The sequence below is a fragment of the Gossypium raimondii genome, chromosome 5, assembly GCF_025698545.1.
Source record: "Gossypium raimondii isolate GPD5lz chromosome 5, ASM2569854v1, whole genome shotgun sequence".
In the NCBI taxonomy this organism is placed as follows: Eukaryota; Viridiplantae; Streptophyta; class Magnoliopsida; order Malvales; family Malvaceae; genus Gossypium; species Gossypium raimondii.
In genome coordinates, this window is record NC_068569.1 from 44,914,856 (window position 1) to 44,929,129 (window position 14,274).

The following is a 14,274-nucleotide window of genomic DNA, read 5'->3' on the forward strand; positions in this document are numbered from 1 at the left end:
CAAACATAAAAAAGAAATAGTGACATCATCTAAATGGCTTACGATAACTCCCCATTGTGACCATTTTTTAAGTTGTTATTCAACATGGAGCTGACTTGATAGGCTTCAGCCTAAGGCCCCCGTTCTTCTTTGCTTTTTAGATGGACTTTTGCAATAAAAAGTCCTTTTCTCTTAAAAGCAATGAAGAACGGCCTCCATTTTAGAATAATTTTCACCATCTAAAAAGTCTTTTTTTGTAGATGGAAAAGTTAAAAATTTTAACTTCTCTTTAGCCAAAAGTGCTTTTGGCTGATAATTTCCATTTTTCTCCCCAAAAAATGTTCTTTCCTCTGGTTCTTTGCCTGAGATATCAAGTTCTTTGCCTTTGTTTCTTTTCCTCTGGTTCTTTGTTCCTCTTCCGCCAGTGAGTTTCTTTTCTTCTTCTTCTCTTTAATTATTCATTATGCTTTGTTTTTAGTTGTTTTCTGATTGTTTAGGGTTTAGCAAAAATTTTACAAAAATTTTACATTCTTCTATAGGGAATACTGTCAACTGAAAGGGGTCAAAAAGCTATATTATCATTTGATTCTTATGAAAGATCTTTGATTGAGGTAAATATTCTGTTCTATGTTTTGTTTGCTTATTATATTGTTTAAACATTATATGTTCCTTAAACTTATGATTGAGGATAAGAAGAATGTATTTTCATTTGATTTTACTTCATTTTAGCAAGGAACCCGATGCTTCCTATTTGGTAAACAGCTCCTGGGTGTTGATCGCAGGTGATCCGCAAGCTCGATTGTTCACCATCTCTCTATTGAATTTGCTTCTGGGTTCCGAACCCCAACGCATGGATTCTGTTAAAACTGCTTTGTTTAAGAGGCACAGCAATTACAACATTTCAGTTGATGAAATCGGTATGAAATTGGATTTCGTTTGGGCACCTTATGTATTGAATTTAACCCATTTGTTGACGGATTTCAAGACTAAAAAGAAATACCCTGATGTTATGGTAATGGGGGCTGGTCTATGGCATATGCTTCATGTAAGCAACCCATCAGATTACGAACTTGTTTTGCCAAGGTTAAAAAGTTCCTTGGTTTCTTTGTTTCCATTTTCAACAGATATCTCCAATGCCTATGGTTAGTAACTTTTCTCACCACAGTTTTCTTTTCGTTTATTCAAAGTATTCTAGTGCTGCTTTTGCTAGCATATGCTTCACTCTAATGCTCGTTTAATTGTTTTTTCAGGCATAGCTGAAGTTGTTGTTATGCTGGTCACAACTGCCTTGGTGACACTTGTAATGCTTCTGATATGGCAGACCAATTTGCTTATGGCTTTGTGTTTTCCACTCTTATTCTGGTCGATAGAGCTGATCTACTTCTCAGCTGTTCTATTGAAGGTCATGGAGGGAGGTTGGCTTCCACTTGTTTTTGCTACTTTCTTTCTCACTGTCATGTACATTTGGCACTATGGCAGTGTGTTGAAGTACCATAGTGAGGTCAGAGAGAAAATATCCATGGATTTCATGATTGAACTTGGCTCTAAGCTTGGGACAGTGAGAGTTTTGGGGATCGGTTTGTTATACAACAAGCTTGTCCATGGTATTCCTTCAATTTTTGGGCAGTTTCTACTTAGCTTACCTGTCATCCATTCTACTATCGTTTTTGTATGCATCAAATATGTACCTATTCCTGTGGTACCCCAAGAAGAGAGGTTTCTTTTCCGTAGAATTGGCCCGAAAGACTACCATATTTTCAGGTGTATTGCTCGATATGGTTACAAATATGTCCAAAAAGAGGATCACCATGCATTTGAACAACTTGTTCAATCCTAGAAAATTTCTTGCGGAAAGAAGCTCAAGATCTGGCATTAGAAAGCAGGTTGCACGAGATGGTTATCGATAGTGTTTTTGTGAGCTCAAGGGATCACAGAAACAGGGATGTTCCTAGTAAAAAGGAGCTTAAAATCCCATTGATACGTGAGAGAATATCGGAAGAAGCAAGAAGTTGTGTATTAGAAGAAGCACCGGCATCATTACCGTTTAGTGTCATGTCATCGGATGAAGACCCAGGCTTGGAATATGAGCTATCAGCACTGCAACAAGCAATAGATTTAGGATTTACTTATTTCTTGGCACATGGAGATGTGAGGGCAAAAAAGAACTCCCTTTTTCCTCAAGAAACTCGTCATAAACTACTTCTACGCGTTCCTGCGGAGAAACTGTCGAGTTGGTGCAGCAAATATGAGTGTACCTCACATGAATATCTTGCAAGCGGGCATGACATACATGGTTCGATGAGAGTTGCCATTGATTCAGAGCTGCCATTTTCTTGTTGATTCAAAGTATTGTTTTTGAGCTCAATAAGTTTGAGAATTAAGCCATGCATATGAATCAAATATTTTGACATTCACAATTGGCCGCCAAAGGGAAATTTTGCACTGATTCATTGTTTGTGCGTAGTATACTTTCATTTTCCTTGGCTTCTTCAAGTTTAGCTTTTAGGCAAGTAAGTCCATTGACAAACACTTTCATTCACGACACTTTCTAGATTTACAACTCAAGTGCACATTATATTCAAATTGTAAGTGCTATTGTAAAATTTTTAGTATTTATATTTGGTATATAAATATTATCCCTTTTAAAACTTTAATCCAAATATATGTAATATTTTAATTTGTTAGGTTTATGTTTTCTATGTTATGTTAATATCTAATATAAGTTATATATTGAAATACATTTTAAAATAAAAAATACAAATGTGTTAAAAGCATTAATTAAAAATAAAAATAATTTTTATAATAATACAATTGTGTCAATATCTAATTACAAATATTTAATTATAATATTTAAATATTTAAATATAGTTTATACATTCTAATTAAATTTAATAAATAATTAATATGAATTACTTAGAAATATTTAAAATTAATATTATATATTAAAATATTAACAATAAGTTATAATAAATTATTTTTTATATTTTTTCTAAAATATCATAATATTAACTAATTTGAACATTATTTAAATACATATTTGTTACTTTATAATATCATGTTTAAAATGGACATTTTATTCTTTAAAAGTACTTTTTGACAGCAATACCAAACACTAAAATTTTTCAAAAGCACTTCTCAAAAGCACTTTTCTACAACACTTCTCAAAAGCACTTTTCAAAAGTAATGAAGAACTGGCCCTAAATCTTATGATACTTGCTTCCAACTTCTTCTCCATCACCAACGATTTCAAAGTACTTAGACTGAAATCTACCAAGCCTACCCCATCATTGAATAACAACTTAAAAAATGGTTGTGGTGGGGAGTAAGCAATTTAGATAATGCCACTATTTTTTATGTTTAAGATGATTAAATTATTTTTATATGTCTTACAAATTGTATGAACACTTACAAAATTTTAAAAGATTTTAAAAACTTTTGAAATATTTTTAATAAATTTTAAATATTTTTCTACATTTTAATATATTTTATAAAATTTTAATAATTTTATATCTATATATGTATTTTTATCGTTGTTATTGATTTTAATAATTTTATCTTTTTTCACACATGTCACAATCACGATGTGACACATGGCACAAAAAATAACTTTAGAATTTATAAAATGTAGTCAATTACATTTATAAGGGAAAATTTATGATTTTTATAAATTTTCTATATTTTAATAAATTTCTATAGTTTTTAGATTTTTTTAATTTTTATTGATTTTCATATTTTTCCATCACATGGTAGAGTTAACTAAAATGATGGAGGACCGTTAATTTTAGTGGTCAACTGCTAAAATTAATAATCAAAGAGCCTTTTTGATGGATTTTGGCAAAGCATGACTAATTGCTTTCTTTTAAAAAGTTTGAGTGCTTTTTACACCATTAAACCATATATTTACTATATAAGTTTTTAGAGTAAACTGCATTAATAGTCATCAAACCATGATTTTTTTGTTCCTCAAATATGAAAAGTTACAAAATGGTCGTTCAACTATTCAATTTTATCTTTTTTGGGCACTTAACTATCTTAGATTTTTGGGTGATTCTATTTATATGTTATCCTGTTAGTGATGAAAAAAAATAAAATTGAATAGTTGAGTGATCATTTTTTAACTTTTCATAGTTGAGTGACCAAAAAAGAAACATTCATGATTGGGTGACCTCTATCGTAGTTTACTTTAAAAAAATGGTCTTAGTGTCATGGGGTTAGACCTTTTGTTTCGCAATTCGTTAAGCTTTAAGCGATTTCTTCGATTCAAATGCGCCTAAGTCAGCCTAACTCTTACAAAGTTAGGATTATTGCAGAACTATTCCAAGGCACCGACAATATAGTAGAAGCAACTCAAAAGAACAAAATAACCACAATAAAGCAAAAGTACACCAAGTGCTTGAGTAAATGCTCTCAATTAGTATTCTCTTATTAATGAAGGATTACAAATGAATTCAATGGTTGATTACAAAAGAGGGTCCCTCTCTCTATTTATAATTTAGCTCCCCCGAATCCAATTGTACTACTAAATTTATATCGATGAACTCGATCGAAGCCTATCTAACATTTGACTATTTAATTTACAATCCACATGTTACCATTGATTAAAGACAAAATAACCCTCAAACCAGTAATGAATTTTGAGACTAAATTTTGGGAAGTTTGACTAAAATTTTAGGAGTTTAATAAGATTATTTAAAAAAAATTAAAGGTCTAATTAAAATTTTTAAAACTTTAAAAAATAGGTGAGCTTAAATTTTAAAAAAATTAAAAGGAATAATGTAAATTAAAATTTGAAATACAATTAAAGGGAAAAAAATAAAATTTCTAAAAATTTTGGGGAGTGATCTGGATCTACTTGACTTCTACAAATAATGGATTGGAATCCATTATTTGACTTTACTAAATTTGAATATTCCATATATAATTTTATTAAATCATATTTTAATTCGGATAGTAGAAATACTTTGGTTTAAAGAGATATTCAAAATTTAAAGCAATTATGGATACGGGTTGAGATTTTAAAGCAGTTATGTAAATAGAATTATGATACTACTGTAATCTCTATTTGGAAAAACGGATTTGGTCTCAGAATAAAATAGCAAGTTAAGGATTCATTCATCAAAACCCTTTCACAGTTTCTCTTTTGTTTACTTTGTTGATTTTTTTTGATAATGCATCGGACCATTTAATCAGGCTCAAAAGTTTGTTTAAAAAATAACAAAAAACGAAACCCATTTTCAAAATGGACCAGACCTTGGCTCAGGCTCGTCCCAAATTTTTAATACTGATATTTTAATTATTTTAATATTTAGGTATACCTCCCAGCCTCCCATCGAGTCCCCTCCCCTCCCCCTTAATCCCAAATCAGTTCCGTCGACAGCCGTCTCCATTCCGGCGGCCACTTCGTCTCCCACTTCCTCTGTCGCCGGCGCCCACCTGATTTCAGCCCCAATCCCTGTCTTCTGCTTCCTCTGTTGCTTTCTTCCACTGTTGTGGCAGGACTGAGAACTTGAACCCAACTCAGGTAAGGCTTTAAATATCATCACCAGTCCTTCCAAGTTGCCAGTATTTCTCTGATGACTACGCTTAGACTTAATTTTGGGTGTCGGGTGCAAACCTGACCGAGCATTTCACTGTTATGGGCCCATCTTTTATCCCTTTGTGCTTAATTTGTATGTTATGTAAATATCAAACTAAATAGTTGTTTGCTGCAGATATATATATATATATATATATATATATTTTGTTGGTATGAACTTTGGAATTTCCAGCATGATAATGTACAGAGAAAAAGTGGGATAACAGTGTATATTCTGCTATGTGAATGACAAATTCGTTTATTATTGCTTTGAAGTTTGATAGAATCTTGAAGTTCCTTGATTTCCCAAAGTAAAATCCCTGAAAGAACAAACGAAACGGTGGTGCATTAGGGAGGATCCCACTGTAATCTCCCTTTCCCTCTCATTTTGCACTGGTTTGGTAACCTGTAAGCAATAACAATAAGAATAAGAACAATAATAACAATAATAACAATAATAACAACAAAAGAATAACAAGAAGAACAAGAACAATAATAACAACAATAATAAGAATAAGAATAAGAATAATAATTATAATATATTATTATTATTGGATTTTAAAATAATACCGATTTTTATAAAAAAAATTGCAAACATTAATTTATAGGATTTTAAATCAATTCATGAAGATTTAGGGAATTCAGATTCATGGAATAAGTTCTATTTTATCAAAACCGGAGTAAAGATAAAAGAGAGCACTATCTTTTGTTTTCTTTTTCTTTTGTATTACACATGATTTGAGATCGCTAATCTCAGACAAGATTGTGAGAGTTACACATGATTCTTCACTCGTTAATGGAGTTTACTATGATATCTAAGATCGTAAAAACATATATACTTGCAATAGTATATTAATTGACTTTTGTTAATAGACAGGTTTTCTTTTCTCTTTAAGTTTTAATCCATATTTTAAGCTTTACATAAGAATCAGTCTTTCATATTTCTTAATGATCTGACAGTAGGTACTTGATGTGCATATATTAGGGTTTAGTATATTCATATGGCAGTATGTGTATATGTTTGGACTATCTCCCAAATATATGCATCAGTATATTTAATGAGCATGTAAGTATAATTTAATTGTTAATTGAGTTGTTGATCCGATGAAAGCAATTTTTTTTTATTTAAATTTTATTAAAACATTTTTTAATTATCTTTTATTAACTTAGGATGGAGACGAAAAGTGCTGGTGAGATATCTAAATGGAAATTCATAATTACAAAAAGTCTGTTTGATTGTTGAGAAATTCTGGGAAATGAATAGGAAAAATCAAGATTGACCCTTAGGATTTCTAGCCTAGATTTCTTTTCTCCCTTTTTGGGGTTCTTTGTTTTCTTTGGGACTGTAGGATTTAATGACCTAGGGTTTGTATAATTTTCCGAAGCGAAAAGCAAATAGAAAATGAAGTTACTAAAATCAATTTGAACTTGTTTGAATTAGTTGTCCTTTGGGCTTATCAAAGAAATTAAAATTTGGGTTCTTCCTGCTTTCTACATGTTTCCTTATCGATTGACTGATTCCTTTTCAAATTGAGATTTTGGTTATTTTGATGTTTCATTTTGTACTAATAAGAAAAGTAAAGCATTCAGCATTCTTTGCTAATGATTTTGGTCTGGTTGTGGCATTGTTTTTGTTAAGTTTGTTTAGTTAGGGTTTAGGATTGTATGATAGGAAATTTTTGCCCTAACCTTTATACTATTTAACAAATATGTTATCCGAGTGTTGGACACGGATATTCGTTCAACACGGGTATTCGGTATATCAGTTATTTAGTTGGAAACTTATATTTGTTTTAACTCTATAAATTTAGGAACTGTGGAGCAATTTTACTCTCTGATGAACTGCCTGCCACACATGCATGCTTATGGTTCAGCTTTATTTAGAAAGACTGGTAATTTCATTTCAACTTCTTTGAACCAATGCCATGTTCCCTTATGGAAAAGAAATTTTGAGGACGCGAGTGTTAAGACTGTGGATCTAGAGTTCTTGTTGACAAGATTTCGCACTCAGTGTTACTCTTCCCGGAAAAGTAGTAGTAGTACCAAAAAAACATCCGGGACTAAAAAAGTTGATCCTGAACAACCACAGGTGATGGAAAACGAGAAAGATGCGTTCTTTGTAGTGAGAAAGGGAGATGTTGTTGGTGTTTTCAAGAGCTTTGCTGATTGTCAGACCCAAGTTGGATCCTCGGTAATTCTTCTTCCTTTTTTAATGTCGCCTAAAGTTGATTTACTTTTAGGCTAATTGTTGTGCTATACTTTGTTATTCCATATTGCAATATTGATAGTTGTGTGCTTTTTAGATTTCAATGAAATGACATAATTGTAATGCAAATAACATAGTAATCTTTCAAATTTAGATACTGTGTTTCTTCTTTTCGTTGTTCTGTTAACTTTGACATGTTATTATTCTTTTGGAGTAGATATGTGATCCTCCAGTCAGTGTCTACAAAGGCTACGCTTTAACAAAGGAAACTGAAATATATCTTTCTTCCTATGGGCTTAAGAATGCTCGCTACACTATTAGAGCTGCAGATGTGAAGGAGGATATTTTTGGAGCGCTCATGCCCTGCCCTTTTCAGGTGAGACCTTGAGCATAAACCTTATGCATACTGCAAATTTGCTGTTTGTTTGATCAAGTCTATCGGAAAAAAAGAAAAGATTTTGATGTTGTCTTCCTTTTTTTCTGCATCTGCACCCATGTCTCTGTTTTGCTTGAATGTGTTCCTGTGACAGCAATTGCACCTAAAACTTGCATCTCCCAATTAATGTGATCTGCTTGGAGGTTTTGAGGCCATCGATGATCAATCTATTTGTTCTTTGATTAGTTTCTTTCTTTCACATGTTAACTGTATCACAAAAGCTGTTTTATACCATCTAGAGAAGGTGAAGACATTGACTTTTATAGATTTGAAGGCTAATGTTTCTATTTATTATGTTTCAGGAGCCAGCTTCTTCTAAAGGTGAAACATCTCATTATGATGCAACCAAAAAGAGACCACAGGATATGCTTCAGTTAGAGTATGGGGTAGGTTAGTTGTTTTAATGTTCCCTGAGCACATCATTATTAATATCAAACAAGTTTGGGTGTGACATTATTTTTCAGTGTTTTACCTTTAACCGTTTGTAAGGACTGGGATCACTTGGTTCAATAGCCGTAGCTGATCTTGCGAGAAAGCATGTCAAGTTGGATCCACATGCTGAAGCTCAAATAACATCCTCTGGTCATGTAAGTAGATTTGGTAGTGAGAGTTGATTATGTTGGTGAATATTGACATTAATTTCATTCACAGAATTGAACAGATAGTCTTGAAGGCCATTGTTTTTTTTATCATTTTATTCAAGATGATTGAATATAGTTCCTCAAACAACATAAGAGTGTTTCTTGTGAGAGAGAGAAAGGTGTCTGAATTAATTTAACAAGATTAAGTGATGCTTTTTTGCTCCGAAAATAGGCTTTGATGCCCATACTTGTATCTTTATGGCAGCAATCTTGTACTCTTGAGTTTGATGGTGCATCAAAAGGAAATCCTGGACCTGCTGGTGCAGCAGCTGTATTGAAAACTGATGCTGGAAATGTGGTATGCAATTAACCATTTAAAAATTAGACCTTTTCCACACATAAATCTTTCCATGATGCTGGAAACCTTGAGTTTGAACAGATCTGCAAATTGCGCGAGGGTTTGGGCATAGCAACCAATAATGCTGCTGAATATCGCGCCCTAATTTTAGGGTTGAAACATGCTCTTAGAAAAGGTTATACAAACATTCATGTCCGAGGTGACTCGAAACTCGTTTGTATGCAGGTAATCCAACTTTCTATCTGTTTATTGTTGCTTTGTTGATGTTATTTTTCTCAGAAAGAAAAATCTGGATGATAATGCTGAAACTAGGTTAATGCTTCAGAGTTTTAGCCTTCGGGCAATTTGTCTCCTTAGCAACTTGGTTCTGCATGGAAGCACTGTCCCTTCTCTCTTTTTCCTAAAAATTTTCCAAACAAGAAAGTTTTATAATTTTCCTTCTTAACTTGGTTCTAAAAGGGATGAGTATTTAATATGATTAATGGAGTTTCCTATTAGAACGCACACCTATTCTCTACCTCTGTCATGCTTCCTAAACCCAATCTTTTGCCCCCAAAATAAGAAAATTTTTCTTCTCTTTTGGCTGGCCTGTCACCTGGGACAAACTAAACTGTCTCTGGACAAACTTTAGCTCAACTGTTGCTATTCCCGGGCTTCAATAAGGGCCTAAATCTTGGTTGACCAAAATAATAATAGTGCCTAAATCTCGGAGCTGTGTTGTTTATTTTCATTTTATTGAAGTATTTTCATTTCAAGTTAAGGAGCTTAGCTTCTGTTTTGTTGTTGAACAGCTGCAGGGTTTATGGAAAGTCAAACATGAGCACATGTCTGAGTTGTGTGAGCAAGCAATGAAACTGAAGGATAAGTTTCTTTCATTTCAGATCAATCACGTTTTAAGGGTATGACCAATTTTTATACTTGTTAGCAAAGTAATGGGCAAAATTTCTTTTTCTTATGACTACTATGGCCTCTTTGTTGTGCCATCATTGTTAGGTCTTTATGATGTTATTTTTAAAGTTTGGATCATTGCTTGCATCTACAATTTTCTTTTTACTTATATTTAAGCTCTTTTATATGGAGTGCATGCTTTGGCTATTGTACCAGCTTTTTAGCTTGGAATCTGTAGAATATAAATTGATGGCTGATGTTTTTTTTTAATGCCATTTGTATTTCTCTTGGATAACGCATAATAAAAAATGAGACCTTGTAAATAATTTGCAGTGTTAAAACATCAATTTTGATCAGTCTTACCAGTAATTCTCAAGTCTCAAATCTAAACAAACTTAGGGTGGGTTTGGATTTGCGGTGGGGTGCGGTGCATTTAGCTTATTTTTTGTCTCACGCAACAGTGCCGCTACAGTATCTAATCTCACCACCATTGTTGTTTTTACACTAACCACAAGTAAACGCCCCGCCAATCCAAACCCACCCTTGGACTAGTCTTTGCAATAATGCTATTTTACTGTTATTTCTTCCGTTTCATTGTGTATTCTAATTTAGTCAAATCAATTACTCCGAAAATGCATTCTCATGAATAAGATCTTTGGTCACTTTTTTGTCTTTTTATTGCATTGCATGATTTTAACCTTTCTTGCTCACCTCTGTGAAAGGAATTGAATGGCGCGGCTGATGCTGAGGCCAATTTGGCTGTCAAACTTGCTGGTGAGGTTTGGTTTGAACCATTTTGGTATTTATCAAGATCAATTAACTGCTGGATGTTTATGAGATCTTTCTAACCCTTGCAGAAGGTCAAATCCAGGAGGAGTTGGCCTAACTCATTGATTGTGCTGGCAGAAGTTTTTTGGTTTGTTATGGAATATATTTATAAAACACGAATGAGGTCTAGGATTTTGTCACTCTTTGGCTAAAATTTTGCTCTTGTGTAGGTGCAAAATTTTGCATTTAAACCCCAGAAGATCATGTTATTGTTGGCCTTCAAGCTCAGCTCTTCAATGGAGCAATGCAAATATCATTTTTTGGTTTTGTTTGTGGCAGAGGCATGTTAATGGGGATATCAAATTCAAATGGCATACATTTTGGTTTTATTTTAAACCCTTATTCTACAGATTGTTGTGGGAACCTAAGATCATCTACAGTGAAGCAAAGGGAGTGAGTTCATTATGAGAAATCCAGTAAGGTCTAGATTTACCATTGCCCTAAGATAACTCCAGTGTTATTTTGGATCTCTCTTCGCCGCTCTAGGTTTCCATTTTATCCCAATGTAGAAAGTTATGGGTGAAGTTGTTTATGATTGAACCCATGGTCATGCTTTTATGGGACTTTGATATATTCTTTATTCCCTCTTTAAGGGGCTCATTGAAGTGCATGATTCCAGTAATTTTCTGGTATTGCTTCTTTTTTCTTTTTATTATCCTTTGCCTGATTTAGAAATTTAGATTAGCCTCGATCAATTTTATAATTTAGGCAGAGAAAGTATACCATAACCGTTATTTTATACAAATGTGCGAAGACCAGCTTATAAACACTGCAATATTCTGATTCCGCGTATCCCATGCCACAACGGTTAGGGAAGGAATTATTGGTGTACTTGTAGAAAGATTAAAATTTTGAAAGACTTTTTGTTTGGGTAAACTAAATTATTAGAAAGTGGTAACTTAATTTTTAAAATTTATGACTCAATTAAACTATTTAAAATTTTTTATTTAAGTTATTGAACTATTTAAAAAATTTTATTTAAATAATTAGGTTATTAAGTTTTTTTTTAAAAGGTTTGACTAGTGATTTTCAAATAATAATTTGACGATCGGTATGATAGATTAGTATTCATTGGTAAGTAGAAGAATATAACTAGATCTGCGTCGATCTGGTGGTCTGTGTCGAAGATTGAGGAAGAAAGTTTAGATTTTAGTCTGCAAATTCGTGATTTCTAAAGTTGATTTATGAAAAAAAAATCCTAAATTTTTGTCAAATGCATGTACTAGATTAGACCAAAAAATAATATTGGTACCAAATTAAAAAACGTGTCAGACTTAGATATCAAATAATATATTAAACTTTTCTTTTGAAAGTTTACAAATACAATTAAAGTACAAATAAGCACAAAGTGTAAAATCAATACAAATGGGAAGAATCCAAATTAAAATTAACTAAGTGAACTAAAATCCATATATAACAATAAGAGATGATAGGATTAAAAATTCATACTTAAATATAGATATTTAAGATACCAAGCTTGTGCCTTTTATCAAGTATAGCCAGGAAAGGAATTGTTGAAGATTTAATATTAACGAAATTTCAATTATTGCATGAGTTATTTTAATTTCGGGCAGAGCAGTACAATGAGTTTAGTTGAGCAGTATCTGTTAATGGTTGGGCCCGAATTTCAGTGAGAAGCAAGTAAGCTAACGATGCCCAACAAACAGTTTAACAGCATCCTGCTTTCACATGCCGACTTGGAACCATGTAAGTCAATTTCAATTACCAAAAATGTAATCAAATGAAAGAATCAAAATGAATTAAATTCAACTCCAAAAAGTTGGTAAACGAGATCAAACGTTATTGTGGATTCTGTGCTTCATTCAAATACGTCTCAGAATTCTTCTTAAACTTTTTTTCTTGATTTGTTTTTAATGTTTATCTTATTTATCAAGTTCATTATATTTATGAGATCCATGAGGAACTAATCCTCTTATGGGGGATTAGTGAGTGGAGGTGTGGTTAACTAATTGCTTTGTAGGGTTTTCTTAGTGGATCAACTATTTGGGAGAGAAAGAACTTAAACCCTAGGCTTGACGATTCTAGGGAGTCATTTAGGTGTGGTTAACTAATGGTCTATCTGTGAACACCTTAGCTCCGAACCGGTTTGGACTGTGAGGTCGAGAGATAAGTAGCTTTTCTGACTCGTTAGTTTAGTAGAAGATTGAGAGATCCTGCTAGGGTAACGACTAGTTGATTGAAAACGAAATTAAAATTAGTTATGACCACCGAAGTGAGCTAATCATCCATGTTTAGATTTGATTAAGTTTATAAGTTAGTTTTCCAAAGTCTCTTTTGTTTATGTCATTTTTAATTCTTTATTTATAAAATCAAAAAATCTTTATTTATGTTTCGTCGTAATATAATTTATTTAAATTACTAATTACTTCTATTTGCGTTTAGGCTAACTTTAATTTAGTACTCGCGTCCCTTGGGTACGATCCTTGGAGCACTCACCTACTTCGTTGTAACTATATTATAACCTAACCCGTATACTTGCGGACACTGCCTCAATTCCATACATTTAGTTGTAGTATTCACACTTTGGGCATTAGTATGTTTGGAGGCAATCAAGTTGTTGGCGCCGTTGGCGGGGAGGCAATGTTAGCAACTTTCAAAACTTTAACAGTTTTGCAAAATAATGTATGGTTTGTTGGATCTAGTGCCCTGAGTGTAGTATATTCGATTGTGAACTTGTAATTTTTTAGAACAGATTGGTTAATAAAACAAATTCATTGATTACATTAATATATACTTTGTATTATTGTCCTCATATAGTTTTTGCATACAAAGAAAATTGAAAGAATGTAACACTCGGAAACTTGAAATAATTGGAGGACTAAATTGAAAGAGACCGTAAGCTGGCGGCCTCTATTAAAAGAAATAGAAAGCTGAAAACTAAATTGAACATGGTTGATAATCAGACTTGGTTCGGTTAGAATGGAACCAGCCGGTTCCCTAGTGGGGGACAACATGATTAGAAAGGGATGGTTCTCCTAAGGTTGGAAATAGCGTAGGAAGGGCTATAAATAGCTGGGAGATGGCTTCCCAAATATTATTTTCTTCCTGATTCTATTTCATTTTCTCTCTTTTTCATCTTCTTCTTTAGATACTTTGAAGAAGAGTAGGCTATGAAAGGTTTTGCATAGAGCAAACTTCATGAGGATAGAGTTGGTAAAGTATGAAACTAGCAAGCTAGTAAGATTCTTAGCCCTTCTGTGTGCGTAAGAATAGGTAAATATGGTTACGAACCTTCAGAAACATTTTAGGGGTTCTAAATGCTTATGAAAGTTTAAGCTGTTTTAGATGAAATGCAAGTTTAACCAGTAGATTTTTTGTTGTAATCTTTAGTTGCTAGGAGAATGAAAGCTCTGGCATTCGAGAAGGCTAAGCTATGGAGACGATGAAGCTTGAAGTGAGTTT

At 32.8% G+C, this 14,274-nt stretch overlaps 2 protein-coding genes across 4 annotated transcripts; both read left to right on the plus strand.

Annotated features, from left to right (window-relative positions):
• The first annotated feature begins 494 nt into the window (after positions 1–494).
• LOC105766185 (putative potassium transporter 12) lies at positions 495–2,396 on the plus strand. The gene is made up of 3 exons (XM_052631807.1): positions 495–590; positions 709–1,121; positions 1,230–2,396. Exons 2-3 carry the CDS (start codon positions 830–832, stop codon positions 1,814–1,816), a joined length of 879 nt encoding a protein of 292 aa, XP_052487767.1. The 5' UTR covers positions 495–590; positions 709–829; the 3' UTR covers positions 1,817–2,396.
• Positions 2,397–5,140: 2,744 nt separating this feature from the next.
• On the plus strand, positions 5,141–11,483 carry LOC105766186 (uncharacterized). Of its 3 annotated transcripts, none has more exons than XM_052631819.1 (11): positions 5,141–5,500; positions 7,366–7,745; positions 7,978–8,136; positions 8,499–8,586; positions 8,686–8,783; positions 9,043–9,135; positions 9,217–9,360; positions 9,927–10,034; positions 10,746–10,797; positions 10,881–10,939; positions 11,022–11,483. In XM_052631819.1, exons 2-10 carry the CDS (start codon positions 7,392–7,394, stop codon positions 10,907–10,909), a joined length of 1,125 nt encoding a protein of 374 aa, XP_052487779.1. In that variant the 5' UTR covers positions 5,141–5,500; positions 7,366–7,391; the 3' UTR covers positions 10,910–10,939; positions 11,022–11,483. The 3 variants fall into 3 exon arrangements, with proteins under 3 accessions (XP_052487779.1, XP_052487780.1, XP_052487781.1); XM_052631820.1 differs by having other exon boundaries at positions 5,143–5,500; positions 7,366–7,446; positions 7,644–7,745; positions 10,881–11,483; XM_052631821.1 differs by having other exon boundaries at positions 5,144–5,500; positions 7,644–7,745; positions 10,881–11,483.
• The last annotated feature ends 2,791 nt before the right edge of the window (positions 11,484–14,274 follow it).